Consider the following 14,832-nt stretch of genomic DNA (forward strand, 5'->3'; position numbering starts at 1 on the left):
GGAGGGGGGAACAGGAGCACACAGTGTGGGATGTAGGATAACAGGAGCACACAGTGTAGGATAACAGGAGCACACAGTGTGGGATGTAGGATAACAGGAGCACACAGTGTAGGATAACAGGAGCGCACAGTGTGGGATGTAGGATAACAGGAGCACACAGTGTGGGATGTAGGATAACAGGAGCACACAGTGTGAGATGTAGGATAACAGGAGCACACAGGGTGGGATGTGGAAGGGCAACAGGACTACATAGTGTGGGATGTGGAGGGGGGAACAGGAGCACACAGTGTGGGATGTCGGATAACAGGAGCACACAGTGTGGGATGTAGGATAACAGTGTGGGATGTAGGATAACAGGAGCACACAGTGTAGGATAACAGGAGCGCACAGTGTGGGATGTAGGATAACAGGAGCACACAGTGTGGGATGTAGGGGAACAGGAGCACACAGTGTGGGATGTAGGATAACAGGAGCACACAGGGTGGGATGTAGGATAACAGGAGCACACAGTGTGGGATGTAGGATAACAGAAGCACACAGTGTGGGATGTAGGATAACAGGAGCACAAAGGGTGGGATGTAGGATAACAGGAGCACACAGGGTGGGATGTAGGATAACAGGAGCACACAGGGTGGGATGTAGGATAACAGGAGCACACAGTGTGGGATGTAGGATAACAGGAGCACACAGTGTGGGATGTAGGATAACAGGAGCACACAGTGTGGGATGTAGGATAACAGGAGCACACAGGGTGGGATGTGGAAGGGCAACAGGAATACATAGTGTCGGATGTTGGCGGGGGGAACAGGAGCACACAGTGTGGGATGTAGGATAACAGGAGCACACAGTGTAGGATAACAGGAGCGCACAGTGTGGGATGTAGGCTAACAGGAGCATACAGTGTGGGATGTAGGGGAACATGAGCACACAGTGTGGGATGTAGGGGAACAGGACCACACAGTGTGGGATGTAGGATAACAGGAGCACACAGTGTGGGATGTAGGATAACAGGAGCACACAGGGTGGGATGTAGGATAACAGGAGCACACAGTGTGGGATGTAGGATAACAGGAGCACACAGTGTGGGATGTAGGATAACAGGAGCACACAGTGTAGGATAACAGGAGCGCACAGTGTGGGATGTAGGATAACAGGAGCACACAGTGTGGGATGTAGGGGAACAGGAGCACACAGTGTGGGATGTAGGGGAACAGGACCACACAGTGTGGGATGTAGGATAACAGGAGCACACAGTGTGGGATGTAGGATAACAGGAGCACACAGGGTGGGATGTAGGATAACAGGAGCACAAATGGAGGTGGGATGTAGGATAACAGGAGCACACAGTGTGGGATGTAGGATAACAGGAGCACACAGGGTGGGATGTAGGATAACAGGAGCACACAGGGTGGGATGTAGGATAACAGGAGCACACAGTGTGGGATGTAGGATAACAGGAGCACACAGGGTGGGATGTAGGATAACAGGAGCACACAGTGTGGGATGTAGGATAACAGGAGCACACAGGGTGGGATGTAGGATAACAGGAGCACACAGGGTGGGATGTAGGATAACAGGAGCACACAGGGTGGGATGTAGGATAACAGGAGCACACAGGGTGGGATGTAGGATAACAGGAGCACACAGTGTGGGATGTAGGATAACAGGAGCACACAGGGTGGGATGTAGGATAACAGGAGCACACAGGGTGGGATGTAGGATAACAGGAGCACACAGTGTGGGATGTAGGATAACAGGAGCACACAGGGTGGGATGTAGGATAACAGGAGCACACAGTGTGGGATGTAGGATAACAGGAGCACACAGGGTGGGATGTAGGATAACAGGAACACACAGGGTGGGATGTAGGATAACAGGAGCACACAGGGTGGGATGTAGGATAACAGGAGCACACAGTGTGGGATGTAGGATAACAGGAGCACACAGGGTGGGATGTAGGATAACAGGAGCACACAGTGTGGGATGTAGGATAACAGGAGCACACAGTGTGGGATGTAGGATAACAGGAGCACACAGGGTGGGATGTAGGATAACAGGAGCACACAGGGTGGGATGTAGGATAACAGGAGCACACAGGGTGGGATGTAGGATAACAGGAGCACACAGGGTTTGATGTAGGGGAACAGGGAGAAATGGGAGCATAGAGCGTGGGATGTGGAGGATAAACAGGGGAGCACACCGCATTAGTTGTAGAGGGGAAACGGGAGCACACAGTGTGGGATGTGGAAAGGGAAACTGGAGTAAACAGTGTAGAATATGGAAGGGGGTACAGGGGAGCAGACAGCATGGGATATGGGGGAATGTGGTCACAAAATGTGGGATGTTGAGGGGGAACAGGGAAGCACACCGTGTGTGGGATGAAACGCTGCTTCTTTTAGTGGAATTTGTTTCTGGGGAGGGAGGGGGGTGGTGGACAATTATGCAAAAGATGTCACACAGACCTTTCTTACATATAAAAACAAAAGGAAAAAGAAGAAGACAATATATACTTCAATACTCAGTACTCAAATGCATCAAAGGGGATCCAAAAAGTCATCTATAAATTTATATAATGAAAGAAGTCCAAGTAACTTGCAACCATTCCAAAATCACCTCTCCGCATAGAACGGAGAGTTCAGTATACTCTGCTGCCGGTTCTCAAGTAGTATAGTATGTGCCAAGTCTTGTTCTGATGCATTTAATAAATGTTCCTGCTAGGACAGCTAATGCGATAAGCAGCTGTCCTGGCGGATATTAACATGTACTGCGAGCAATGGCGAAAGATGATACTACTAGTTTCTGTCCCAGCAGTATTCCTGCATATCTGCAAACTAAAAGAGGGGCAGCGGGATCTGCAGAGATGTGTTTGTACACTACGATAGCTCTTTCCATTTGAAATAGCCTGCTAATGCCATCTTCAAGCTCTTTGGAACTTAGTAACTTAGATGGCAGATGGCAGTTTTTAGCATTCCATGGGGTTGCTATCTCCTATCTCTCCTATGTTAAATACCCTGGTTATCTAAATGTAAGTTATTCAAGTGGAAACAGCTGTGTCCACATTATTGGGGGAAAGGAACTTAATAAATAAGCTTCATAACGTATACACCTGCCAGCTATAAGTATAACTACTCTTATAGGATTATTAAATGATGGTTCTTTTATGTAGTGTTAAGTACTATGCCTTCTGCTTATACTGCCATACAGTGCATGGTAGGTATTCTCAATTTAAGGATGTTCTCACTATTAAGGACACTCATCTATTATATATGCCCCCAAATATAATAAAACACATTTTCTTTTTCACAGAGAGAGTATTTTGGAGAACTTAGTCTAAATACAGGCCAGTTGGGTGTGGATGACTCAACACCAGTACCACCAGGTAAACTTCTCTTACCTAGTATTATAATAATGGTCTTTTTTTCTCTTCATTTTTCTAGTTGGTCATTGATACACGGTGAGGCCAGCTATTTTGTTAGCTAACCATTATTGTGCCTGTCAGCTCGTTAGGACCTAACTGTAACTCCTGCTGTAGAGATGTCATTATCAGTGATGTAATTTGTTTCTAGTGGGTTCATAAGCTGCTGTCTCCTGAATTTTGATTAAGCTCACAAAATGGCTGCCACCACCGTGTACACTTTCAGGGAACAGAAGTATGAGAAACAGGAGGTATTACTTGGTTATATCAATATTTGATTCAGATAAATAAAAAAGGGAGATTACCAGCCCAGGTTAAATGGGAAAAGGATCTAGACAGAACTCTCTCTGAAGAGGAGTAGGATTTAGTTTTTCGCACATGCTTTACGGTATCCAAGTGCATTAACCACTCAGAGATGTTCTGTAAGTTGCTCCAAAGCGCATACTTCACTCCAGAGCGAATACATAAGATATGGAGTCTATGTTGGAGAAATTTCAGCTGTGTGGGAGATAAATTTCATATATTTTGGCCGTGTCCCCTCCTCCGACCTTTATGGAACACAGTGTTTGCTTTGATTAGTGAGGTTGTTAATGCCCCAATATCTCCTGACCCTCTCACGGCTTTATTTCACTTTTATTCCGGTATTTTGCCCCGAGGAGATAGCTATATTATGGGACATATTTTGGTGGCTACGAAAGCATCCATAGCTCAGGGGTGGAAGAGTGCCTCCCTTCCTACTTTAGTAGCAATAGAGAACAGTAAATATTCATCATCTGCTAACTCCATTCATATGTGGTGGTTCCGTTGGGGGGAATACAGAGAGAAGAGAGGGCATTCCAATGTTTTTGGTGACAATATTGATATGTCGGTCCTTGGATCCTTTTCATAGTTCCCTAACAAGTTGACTCTCTTGTGAAGTGATTTTGCTGCTCAAGGTCTATTTATCTCTTTAGTAGTTGCACTCTGACTGTATATTTTACTATGTAACTGTGATTATATTGTCATATTACCATTGTTTGTACAAATATGTAGAACCTGGCTGTTGTTCCCTCTTTATATATATTTTTATTTGTTTATGTGTATAAGTAAAATTAAAAAAAAAAAACTTATTGTTTAAAAAAAAAAAAAAGAATGAGAAACATTTATCCTTATGTGTCAAAATAAATGCCATGAATTTCAAACAAAAGGTACAACCAAAACAGGTGCCAATGAGTATCCCAAAAATAGTCGCTCATTAAAATATGTCCATCCAAGTTTTCTTTTAGACAGGAGCAAGTATAAAAAAGGGGAAAAAAAAATCACATCGTAGTTATCAGCTAATTCTATACACAACCCTGGTTTATAGATAGGATGAAGATGAGGTGCCCTCCAGAATCTATGAAAATTTTTCTACAGCTATGCCAGATTCGGCCTAAAAGATTACAACTAAACTTTGTAGATATTATTGAGAAACTATTTTTGGGACACTTATTGGAGCCTGATTTGGTTGTGCCTTATGTTTGATGTATTGACTTGGTTGTGGAATTGGGGGTTTCCCTGTGCTATACCAGGGCTAGCCAATGAGGAGTAGCGCCTTGGAGATATATTGTGTTGTTTTTTGATGTCATTAATATCTATTGCCTGTAAATGAATGCATAACTTCAGTGCTTTATTTAGTTTATGCTGTGATTGTAGTTATGTGACAATGAATGAGATTGAAAACAACCTTTTTTTTTCTTGTTAAAGAATTGTTTGAGAATGAACATTTCCGTATTGGGAAAAAAGGTATGTAATGTTGGCTGCACTGTATTTTGTCTTGTAGAAAAGCCTCATGCATATATATTTACTCTTACAAATGTTAATTGCCATGTTTAGTGAGCAGAAATAATCACCTGTCATAGCGTAAAACATAATCCAGAACTCACCACTGCTTGGCAATTAGGGGATCAGCGACCATTATGTTCTCATTTGGGGTTAATGCACATGTCCTGGAAAAAAGCTCCAAAAGTTCTTAGTTAAACTTCCACATTTTGACATTACTCCTCATATAGGATGTGGTCAAACCATTTCATAATTATTTTTTACATCAATAATATGTCATCTTATGTGAACGTTTCATTAGTACTGTCAAGGCAATTTCTAGACAACATGTCTCCCTGCAACTACATTTAATACTACTGCAGTAGATGAATGTAAGGCACAAAGGTTTGACCCACAGGTGTCGGTATCCTAACCCTGTTGGAATGCAGGCATCGGGATTCTGATCACCGATATCCTGTACCCAACCCCTCTGAACATTAGACATGGCACCAGATAAGGCTCTGAACATTAGACTTGGCACCAGATAGGATAAGGCTCTGAACATTGACTTGGCACCAGATATGGCACTCCATATGGTACTTGGCACCAGATATGGCTCTCCATATGGGACTTGGCATCAGATATGGCTTTCCATATGGGACTTGACACCAGATATGGCTCTCCATATGCGGCTTGGCACCAGATATGGCTCTCCATATGGGGCTTGGCACCAGATATGGCTCTCCATATACAGCTTGGCACCAGATATGGCTCTCCATATGGGGCTTGGCACCAGATATGGCTCTCCATATGGGGCTTGGCACCAGATATGGCTCTCCATATGGGACTTGGCACCACATATGGCTCTCCATATGGGACTTGGCACCACATATGGCTCCCTATATGGGGCTTGGCATCAGATAAGGCTCTCCATATGGGGCTTGGTACCACATATGTCTCTCAATATGAGACTTGACAATGGCTCTCCATATGAGACTTGGTACCAGACATGACTCTCCATATGGGACTTGGCAACAGATATGGCTCCCTATATGGGACTTGGCACCACATATGGCTCCCCATATGGGACTTGGCACCACATATGGCTCCCCATATGGGACTTGGCACCACATATGGCTCTCCATATGGGACTTGGCACCAGATAAGGCTCTGCATATTAAGCTTAGCACCAGGTTCGACTTTCTAAATGTCTTGAGCTATGTCTGCTTTCTTTACATGTCTCAGCACATTATACCAGGTACCAGATATTAATGCGCTGAATATAACACAGCATATTTATGTGCCATGTATGGATCAAGTCACTGCGGCATCTAACTGTTGGAGCTATTGCCTAGACTTGGGACATACCTTTTGAAGGTGCCTCCAGTGCCTGCCCTGCTATCTGCTATTTGAAGTGGGGCTGAACCAGGAGGATTCTGCTGCATACCGGTAGCTATATACTTACAGGTACTGTGGAATGTGTAGTACTACCTGCTGATCACTGTTCTTTATGCAGCAGTTTGCCTCTCCAACTAAAGTGAATTTGTGTAAAAATCGTCAATCTAATGCAGTCCATGCAGTTGCTAAAGGTCCTGTAGATAAAGATGGCCAGATTATGGACCCCTGTCACTTGTAACGTTGCTAGTAGGAATGGCAGGTGGGAGTGGGAGTCTGCATTAATTATCTGGTTCCATGCAGAGCCACTACCATAAATTGTTCTCTGCATTAATGTAAAGAGAGGTTAGGTTTGAATCTGCTTACCAGGCCCCACTTTCCAGTCATGCATGGAGCTGTGAATGATCACTGAGGTTGGGAAGGGTGAATTGATAGATGTGCGATGCAATGGGATTCTGGGCACCTATGGGTGCTATTCATTTCTAACTATGGCTCAGAAGAACGGTTTAATTTTTCGTATTCTGTAACCAGATGTTTTGCAAATGTTAGAGATGAAAGGCCTACAGACTTTCCTTACTAGTTTTTAATTCTATCTGATTATGTAAATGTGTTATACTTTTTTCTCTATAATGTATCCCTAGATAAGAGTACTATATGTCATGTTATAAAAATCCATACAATAATTACCATGGGATACATTCAATATCCCGACACAGGGGGATGCCGGCGCTTAGAATACTGGCGCCGGAATCCCGACACTTGTCAGAATACCAACCACCGGCATCCCGAACTTAACTTAAATAGCGCAGTTGGGTGGAGGGTTAGGCACTAAGGAGGGAGAGTTAGGTTTAGGGTGCGGAGAGGTTAGGTTTAGGCACTAGGGAGGAGGTTAGGTTCAGGCACCAGGCAGGGAGGGTTAGGGTAGGGAGAGGGGGAAGGTTAGGACACCTACCGACAGGTGTCGGTATCCTAACCCTGTCGGGATACTGGTGTCAGGGTTTTGACCGCCAAGATTCCGAGCACCGGCATTTCATACCTATCCCATTACCACATTGGGTGCAGAAATAATAGATGTTTCTGCTGGGTGTCGCATGGCATCTATAATTTCTTATTGTATTGTTTCTGGGACATGTGTAAAATAGAGACTCACCTAACCGGCCATCTCCTATATATCCGACAACACCATAATCTGTCGGTGACATCACAGACACTGTCACTATGAAAACTAGAAGGAGTGAATTGGCTGGTACACACAATGTTCCCATCTGTTCCACAGGGAGACTAGGCCTACAGTTATGTGTCCTCGCTCGTCTTTGCTGCAGTCATGCCAAACAACTCCTTTCGGTGTGCCTGGTCCTGTGAGGCTCTGCTAGCTTCAGGCATCTTTTTTTTGCCGAAAATGTGTCTAAGTTGCGATGCAAATAGGACGAACCAGGAGACTGTGCTGACTAATTTGATATGCAACACTTGTATACTTGTGTGCGATTTGGTCTCTCAGTCAGCATGTGAAGTGCTATGATCAGTGGCGTATCTATAATGGATGCAGGGTGTGCGGTAGACACGGGCTCCTGAGTCCAGGGAGGCCTACACCGCACACCTTGTACCCATAGCTAGTTGTACTTATCTTTCCGCAGTTACCCAGAGTGCTGCTCTGGGGCGTTGCAGAGCAGCAAAAATCTCAGGAAAAATGGCGATGGCCCTTTTCCTGGCGAGTCGCGCATGCACAGAAACAATGTCCCCTGGAAGAAGGCGCAGGTGCCATTTTCCCCGAGACCTCAGCGTGCGCAGTAGATTCTGCCATAAATCCAGAATATACTGCGCTGTCAGAGAGGAGGGGGACCCCAAAAAACAGTTGCACACAGGCCCCCTCCTCTTTTAAAACGCCCCTGGCTATGAAGCAGTGGCTGCAGCTTTTTTCCACGCCAAGTTCCAATTACAGACTCACTTGCACACAGATCTGCAAGTGTCACATATCAAATTAATCAGCACAGTCTCCTGGTGCATGCTAGTCGTATCGCATTCTGACGTAGATGCATTTTCTGCAAAAAAAAAAATAGACACCCAACGATAGCAGATTTGCACGGGACCTGGGGCTCACTCCGGCCAGGTATGTCGCACTGCATGGCGTATTGAGGCTAGATGAACAAGGACACTTCTCTACCATTGTCACGTAAAATAATATTTCTGCATTACAAATCTGCCCATGGATTCCCGGCATCTTGTCAGCACTGGAATGCTGTGCATTTCATGTACGATCTTAAAGAAGTACAGTAATTGCAATTGTCATGAACCCTGGGCTGTGTTCAAGCAATAGGCCCTAACGTAAATCATACTTGTCTTTCATTAGTCACTTTTCTTCATATTTTTTTAAACTGCAGTGACCTATCCACAAGTGCATTGAAATATACATCACCCCTCGCCCCAACCTCGCCATATCACTTTCTCTATACTATACTTTCAGGACTGAGCTTATATTTAGAGATGTGGCCACCCTTTGCAGATCTAGGGCCTGGGCAACATGTAAAAAATGCCACTGTTACAATCCACCACTGGGCTTTAATTAAAAAAAAATAATAAAAAAGGAAGAAAAAAAAAGATGAATTATATTTCTGTGTATTTAACAATTATCAAATTAACTTTTGTTATATCTATATCTTAATCCACTGATTTTCTATGTATAGCTAGTTTTGAAGTGAATAGGGCTAATCAGATCATCAGAATGTTTACAGCAGCACAGAGTATTTTAAAACACCAGTGCTGTGGTCTTGTGGGAGGCAGTGCCCAATCCACACATGTGGACAGGGCTGTATGTAACTGGGGCTGTTCCGCAATTTATGAAAAGGAATGGAGGAAAGCAGGAAGTCATGGACTGAGCGTATAATAGTGGAAGAAGCATAAAGTACTTATTCAAGGCAAACTGATCGAAAAGATTGTGGTGCCAAACACAGCTGTTTGAAACAAATAGAATGTAAATATTTTTTTTTGGTATATGCAACAGAATACTTCCCAAAATGTGGGCGTTCTTCATCTGGAGTTGGGCGGTTTAGGGTATGGCTGCAGCACATTGGGGTGTACTCCCATCACAGCGGTTGTGGCCGCCCTTTAATTTTTAGCATCAAAAACGCATATCGTGGGGAAATACCTTCCAACTCCCCCTGCAAATTGGGATGAATGTCCTGATCGTGGGACTATGCCCACAAATTGAGACAATAGGGAGATATGCAACAGGATTTAGATGCAGATTGGATATGGAGAGTAAATGACAGTTCTTAGTCAGTGACCTAGACAGCATGCTCTAGGGTAGGGATCATTGTTGTGTCAGGTTACTTCTGTTGATTTGTGCAGAGCCTATTAGCTCTGTTCTTGAATAATTGAATATCATTTGTTGAAGGGACATCCAAAATGAAATGTCAGGAAGACATTAAGTGAAGTAGGCCAACACAGATGGTGAGAGGTCCGTGGAGGATAGAACATTTTGGGTATCAGATACACAGCGGTGATACGGAAATAAAAAAAGAGCTTACAAGTTTTGCAAGAAAAGTGGTATAGATAGAGAAGATGTGAGGGCCTAGGTTCTGGCCTATTGGTGCTGCAGCTGATAAAGCGAGCGGATAGGCTAGGACAGAGTAGAATGGAAGTGCTTGTATGAAAGGTAATGGAGCATACACCAGGGACGATCAGACAACGATCAGATACCGTTGTCTGATCGTCCTGCATGTGCTGGATGTTGGATATCGAACATCCAGCACATGCTTCAAACTACTATAACGCGTTGATCGCGGGTCCCTATAGTAAACAGGCTAACCTGGTCGATATCGACCAGGTTGGCCTGCATGCGCGTGCGATGGTCAATATCGACCAATCGTGCCTGCGCATCGATGGTCGTTGGAGGGACTAAAAAAAGGACGATATAAACGATGAAACTATATCGTTATCTTTTATATTGTCCTTTTTATCTTGCCGTGTGTATGAACCATAAGTTGTCAGCAGAAAAATCCATGAGAATGAGAAGCGAGTACTGATGTGTAGATTTAGCAGCAATCAAATCACTGATCATTATAGTCAGTGCAGTATCTGAGGAGTAATTGGAACAAAAGCCTGAATGGGCAGGGTCCAGTAGGTTGTGATAGGTGAGTGTACACATAATCCCTGTACACTGTCTGTTTCTTCCAGTTCTAGCAGAACATGAAAGTGCAGCTGCTCAGCAGTATGTGCGGCAGGGCTGTCCAACAGCGCTCCGGGCTGACTTATGGGCGCTCATCCTGAACATCTCGGACCAACCTGAGGTAAGATATAAAGTATCAGTTGTATAATGCAGCACTATGAATTATAAATCATTGCACTAAAGATTACACATGGATTAATGTTTCCCAATCCCCAAATGTTTTCTATGTGCCCAACACTGAATCAGCACCACAGTGTCTGCTTATCTGAGAATCGGTGCATACAGAGTCTGCTTACCCTGAGTCAGTGCATAGAGTCTGCTTACCCTGAGTCAGTGCATAGAGTCTGCTTACCCTGAGTCAGTGCATAGTCTGCTTACCCTGCGTCAGTGCATAGAGTCTGCTTACCCTGAGTCAGTGCATAGAGTCTGCTTACCCTGAGTCAGTGCATAGTCTGCTTACCCTGAGTCAGTGCATAGTCTGCTTACCCTGAGTCAGTGCATAGAGTCTGCTTACCCTGAGTCAGTGCATAGAGTCTGCTTACCCTGAGTCAGTGCATAGAGTCTGCTTACCCTGAGTCAGTGCATAGAGTCTGCTTACCCTGAGTCAGTGCATAGTCTGCTTACCCTGAGTCAGTGCATAGAGTCTGCTTACTCGATGAGTCAGTGCATACAGAGTCTGCTTACTCGATGAGTCAGTGCATACAGAGTCTGCTTACCCTGAGTCAGTGCATAGAGTCTGCTTACCCTGAGTCAGTGCATAGTCTGCTTACCCTGAGTCAGTGCATAGAGTCTGCTTACCCTGAGTCAGTGCATAGAGTCTGCTTACACTGAGTCAGTGCATAGTCTGCTTACCCTGAGTCAGTGCATAGAGTCTGCTTACCCTGACTCAGTGCATAGAGTCTGCTTACCCTGAGTCAGTGCATACAGATTCTGCTTACTCTATGAGTCAGTGCATACAGAGTCTGCTTACCCTGAGTCAGTGCATAGAGTCTGCTTACCCTGAGTCAGTGCATAGTCTGCTTACCCTGAGTCAGTGCATAGAGTCTGCTTACCCTGAGTCAGTGCATACAGAGTCTGCTTACTCGATGTGTCAGTGCATACAGAGTCTGCTTACCCTGAGTCAGTGCATAGAGTCTGCTTACCCTGAGTCAGTGCATAGTCTGCTTACCCTGAGTCAGTGCATAGAGTCTGCTTACCCTGAGTCAGTGCATACAGAGTCTGCTTACTCGATGTGTCAGTGCATACAGAGTCTGCTTACCCTGAGTCAGTGCATAGAGTCTGCTTACCCTGAGTCAGTGCATAGTCTGCTTACCCTGAGTCAGTGCATAGTCTGCTTACCCTGAGTCAGTGCATAGCCTGCTTACCTCAGAATCCGTGCATACAGAGTCTGCATACCTTGAGTCAGTGCATACAGAGGGCCTGATTCGGCAAGGAACACAGTAGCTAATACACACGCAATCGGTCGATTGTTGCGTCTGCGCATGTGTATGCATCGCAGTGTGCGTGTGCGAACTAGCAATTGCGATCAGAATTGTGATTGCAGAGGGTACGCAGACCCAGAGCAGAGTGATTGACAGGAAGTGCCATTTGTGGGTGGTGATGGTGGGTGGCCGGGCGAACGCAAGCGTGCCAGTGCCATTGCAGGGGCATGCATACATTTTGTACTGCGTGGCCATAAGCAGCTATAGCACTGATAGTGTGTGGCTGTTAGCAATATCTGAGTAAGGTCAGGGCTTGTGCATGTGTGCATATGGGTCCGATGTTACTCTGTTACCGATTGTTTCGCTATGTTGCCCTAGTAAACGGATGTCAGTAAGGGGAAGTGGGCGTCCTTATGTCAGGCTGTGATCTCAATGTGAATGCAAACATTTAAATAGCACCGCTGATATTAGCAACTGCGGTGCGTGCGTATAAGCAGAATTGCGATCTGTAGTGAATCAGGCCCAGAGTCTGCTTACCCCGAGTCAGTGCATACCGAGTCTGCTTACCCCGAGTCAGTGCATACTGTCTGCTTACCCCAAGTCACTGCATACTGAGTCTGCTTACCCCGAGTCAGTGCATACTGAGTCTTCTTACCCCAAGTCACTGCATACAGAGTCTGCTCACCCTGAGTCACTGCATACCGAGTCTGCTTACCCCGAGTCAGCGCATACCGAGTCTGCTTACCCCGAGTCAGTGCATACCGAGTCTGCTTACCCCGAGTCAGTGCATACCGAGTCTGCTTACCCCGAGTCAGTGCATACCGAGTCTTCTTACCCCAAGTCAGTGCATACCGAGTCTTCTTACCCCGTCAGTGCATACTGAGTCTTCTTACCCAAAGTCACTGCATACCGAGTCTGCTCACCCCGAGTCAGTGCATACAGAGTCTGTGTACCCCGAGTAAGTGCATACAGAGTCTGCTTACCCCGAGTCAGTGCATACTGAGTCTTCTTACCCAAAGTCACTGCATACAGAGTCTGCTCACCCCGAGTCACTGCATACCGAGTCTGCTTACCCCGAGTAAGTGCATACAGAGTCTGCTTACCCCGAGTAAGTGCATACAGAGGCTGCATACCCAGAGTCAGTGCATACTGAGTCTTCTTACCCCAAGTCAGTGCATACCGAGTCTTCTTACCCCGTCAGTGCATACTGAGTCTTCTTACCCAAAGTCACTGCATACCGAGTCTGCTCACCCCGAGTCAGTGCATACAGAGTCTGTGTACCCCGAGTAAGTGCATACAGAGTCTGCTTACCCCGAGTCAGTGCATACTGAGTCTTCTTACCCAAAGTCACTGCATACAGAGTCTGCTCACCCCGAGTCACTGCATACCGAGTCTGCTTACCCCGAGTAAGTGCATACAGAGTCTGCTTACCCCGAGTAAGTGCATACAGAGGCTGCATACCCAGAGTCAGTGCATACTGAGTCTGTTCATCTTAATCACATTCATAAGAACTATATAGTACTCTGTTATGTGGATATCTGTACTGATTGACCATAGTGATAACTCACCTAATCCTTCATACGAGATCAGCAAAGTTCACAGGGGAAAACTTAGAAAGGCAGATGTTTTATGTCATGAATTTGTTGCCTATCAATTGTCTTGCATTGAATTCAGATGTTATGAGTTTGGGTATAATGTAGCACATTATAGTTTTATTAGTAAAAGATAATGAAGAGGCTTAAATAGTGTTTTTCACATTTACTCCTGTGTAAAATCTAGACCGGCTTCCATTGATACATGTTCCTACTTTCTCCTTTAACAATCTGCCCAAAAATTGATACGCTGTGGCTGCTGATAAAGAGGTGTGAAGCCTTTAAGCTGTTTCAGCGGTTCCACTTTGTGTTTAATTTTGCACTTTATTGCCTAAAAACTAGTGCTGAGACTGAAAGGGCACATGACAATTTCCTCATCTTCATCACTTGGAGAGCCCGTCTCTCTGACTTGGCCGGTCATAGCAGGGGAGCATCGACTGCTAATTATTTCACCAGCAGAGTCCTGCATAATGCTGGTAGCTCATACTGCCAATATGTTATCTTCAGAAGGTGTCTCTCAGGGCTAATTTAATAATCAGCCGGAGGCATTGCTTAGCTGTGGCAACTTTTATTGTCACGCTGTTCCTACTTTAATTGATCCTCAGAAGGATAACAAGTAGCTGTTCAAAGGAAAGAGAGAATTTAACACAATTATTAATTTTGTTCTGTCTCATCGCTCATTAGCGTACAATGCCTGTTATCAGCCGTCTTGTAGACTGTGTCACTTTCTGTCTATGGCTCTTTCTACATTTGAAATTTGGAATCCAACTTTTTCTCTGCTAGTCCGTGACTATCGTACCTGACATTCGTGTAACAAGTAGAAGTCCTGTATATCTCTGATTAAACGCTCTGTAAAAATCTGTATACCAAGTAGGGAAGTTCTTCTCTCTTAATCACCAGACTAATGTTACCCAATTTGAAGCTCTTACACTTTTACTGGAATATGTTTTATTATTATATTTTATTTCTAGTTTACACACATGAATTTTATACTGTTTTTTTTTTTTCTGAGGGCACGTTTTTTTTTTTTGTTTAGAAGCATATTTGATTAAACTTTTTATTATT

The 14,832-nt window shown here is 44.7% G+C and overlaps 1 protein-coding gene across 1 annotated transcript in view; it reads left to right on the forward strand.

Annotated features, from left to right (window-relative positions):
- Positions 1 to 14,832, forward strand: part of TBC1D19 (TBC1 domain family member 19) — a 217,873-nt gene that overhangs the window by 96,665 nt on the left and 106,376 nt on the right. The window contains exons 9-11 of the mRNA XM_088482998.1: positions 3,307 to 3,379; positions 5,141 to 5,179; positions 10,763 to 10,875. Coding sequence (XP_088339124.1) covers positions 3,307 to 3,379; positions 5,141 to 5,179; positions 10,763 to 10,875 — 225 coding nt within the window. The remainder of the gene's footprint in view (positions 1 to 3,306; positions 3,380 to 5,140; positions 5,180 to 10,762; positions 10,876 to 14,832) is intronic.

This window comes from Taudactylus pleione, unplaced genomic scaffold, assembly GCF_031769625.1.
Source record: "Taudactylus pleione unplaced genomic scaffold, aTauple2 ptg000302l, whole genome shotgun sequence".
NCBI classification, from domain to species: Eukaryota; Metazoa; Chordata; class Amphibia; order Anura; family Myobatrachidae; genus Taudactylus; species Taudactylus pleione.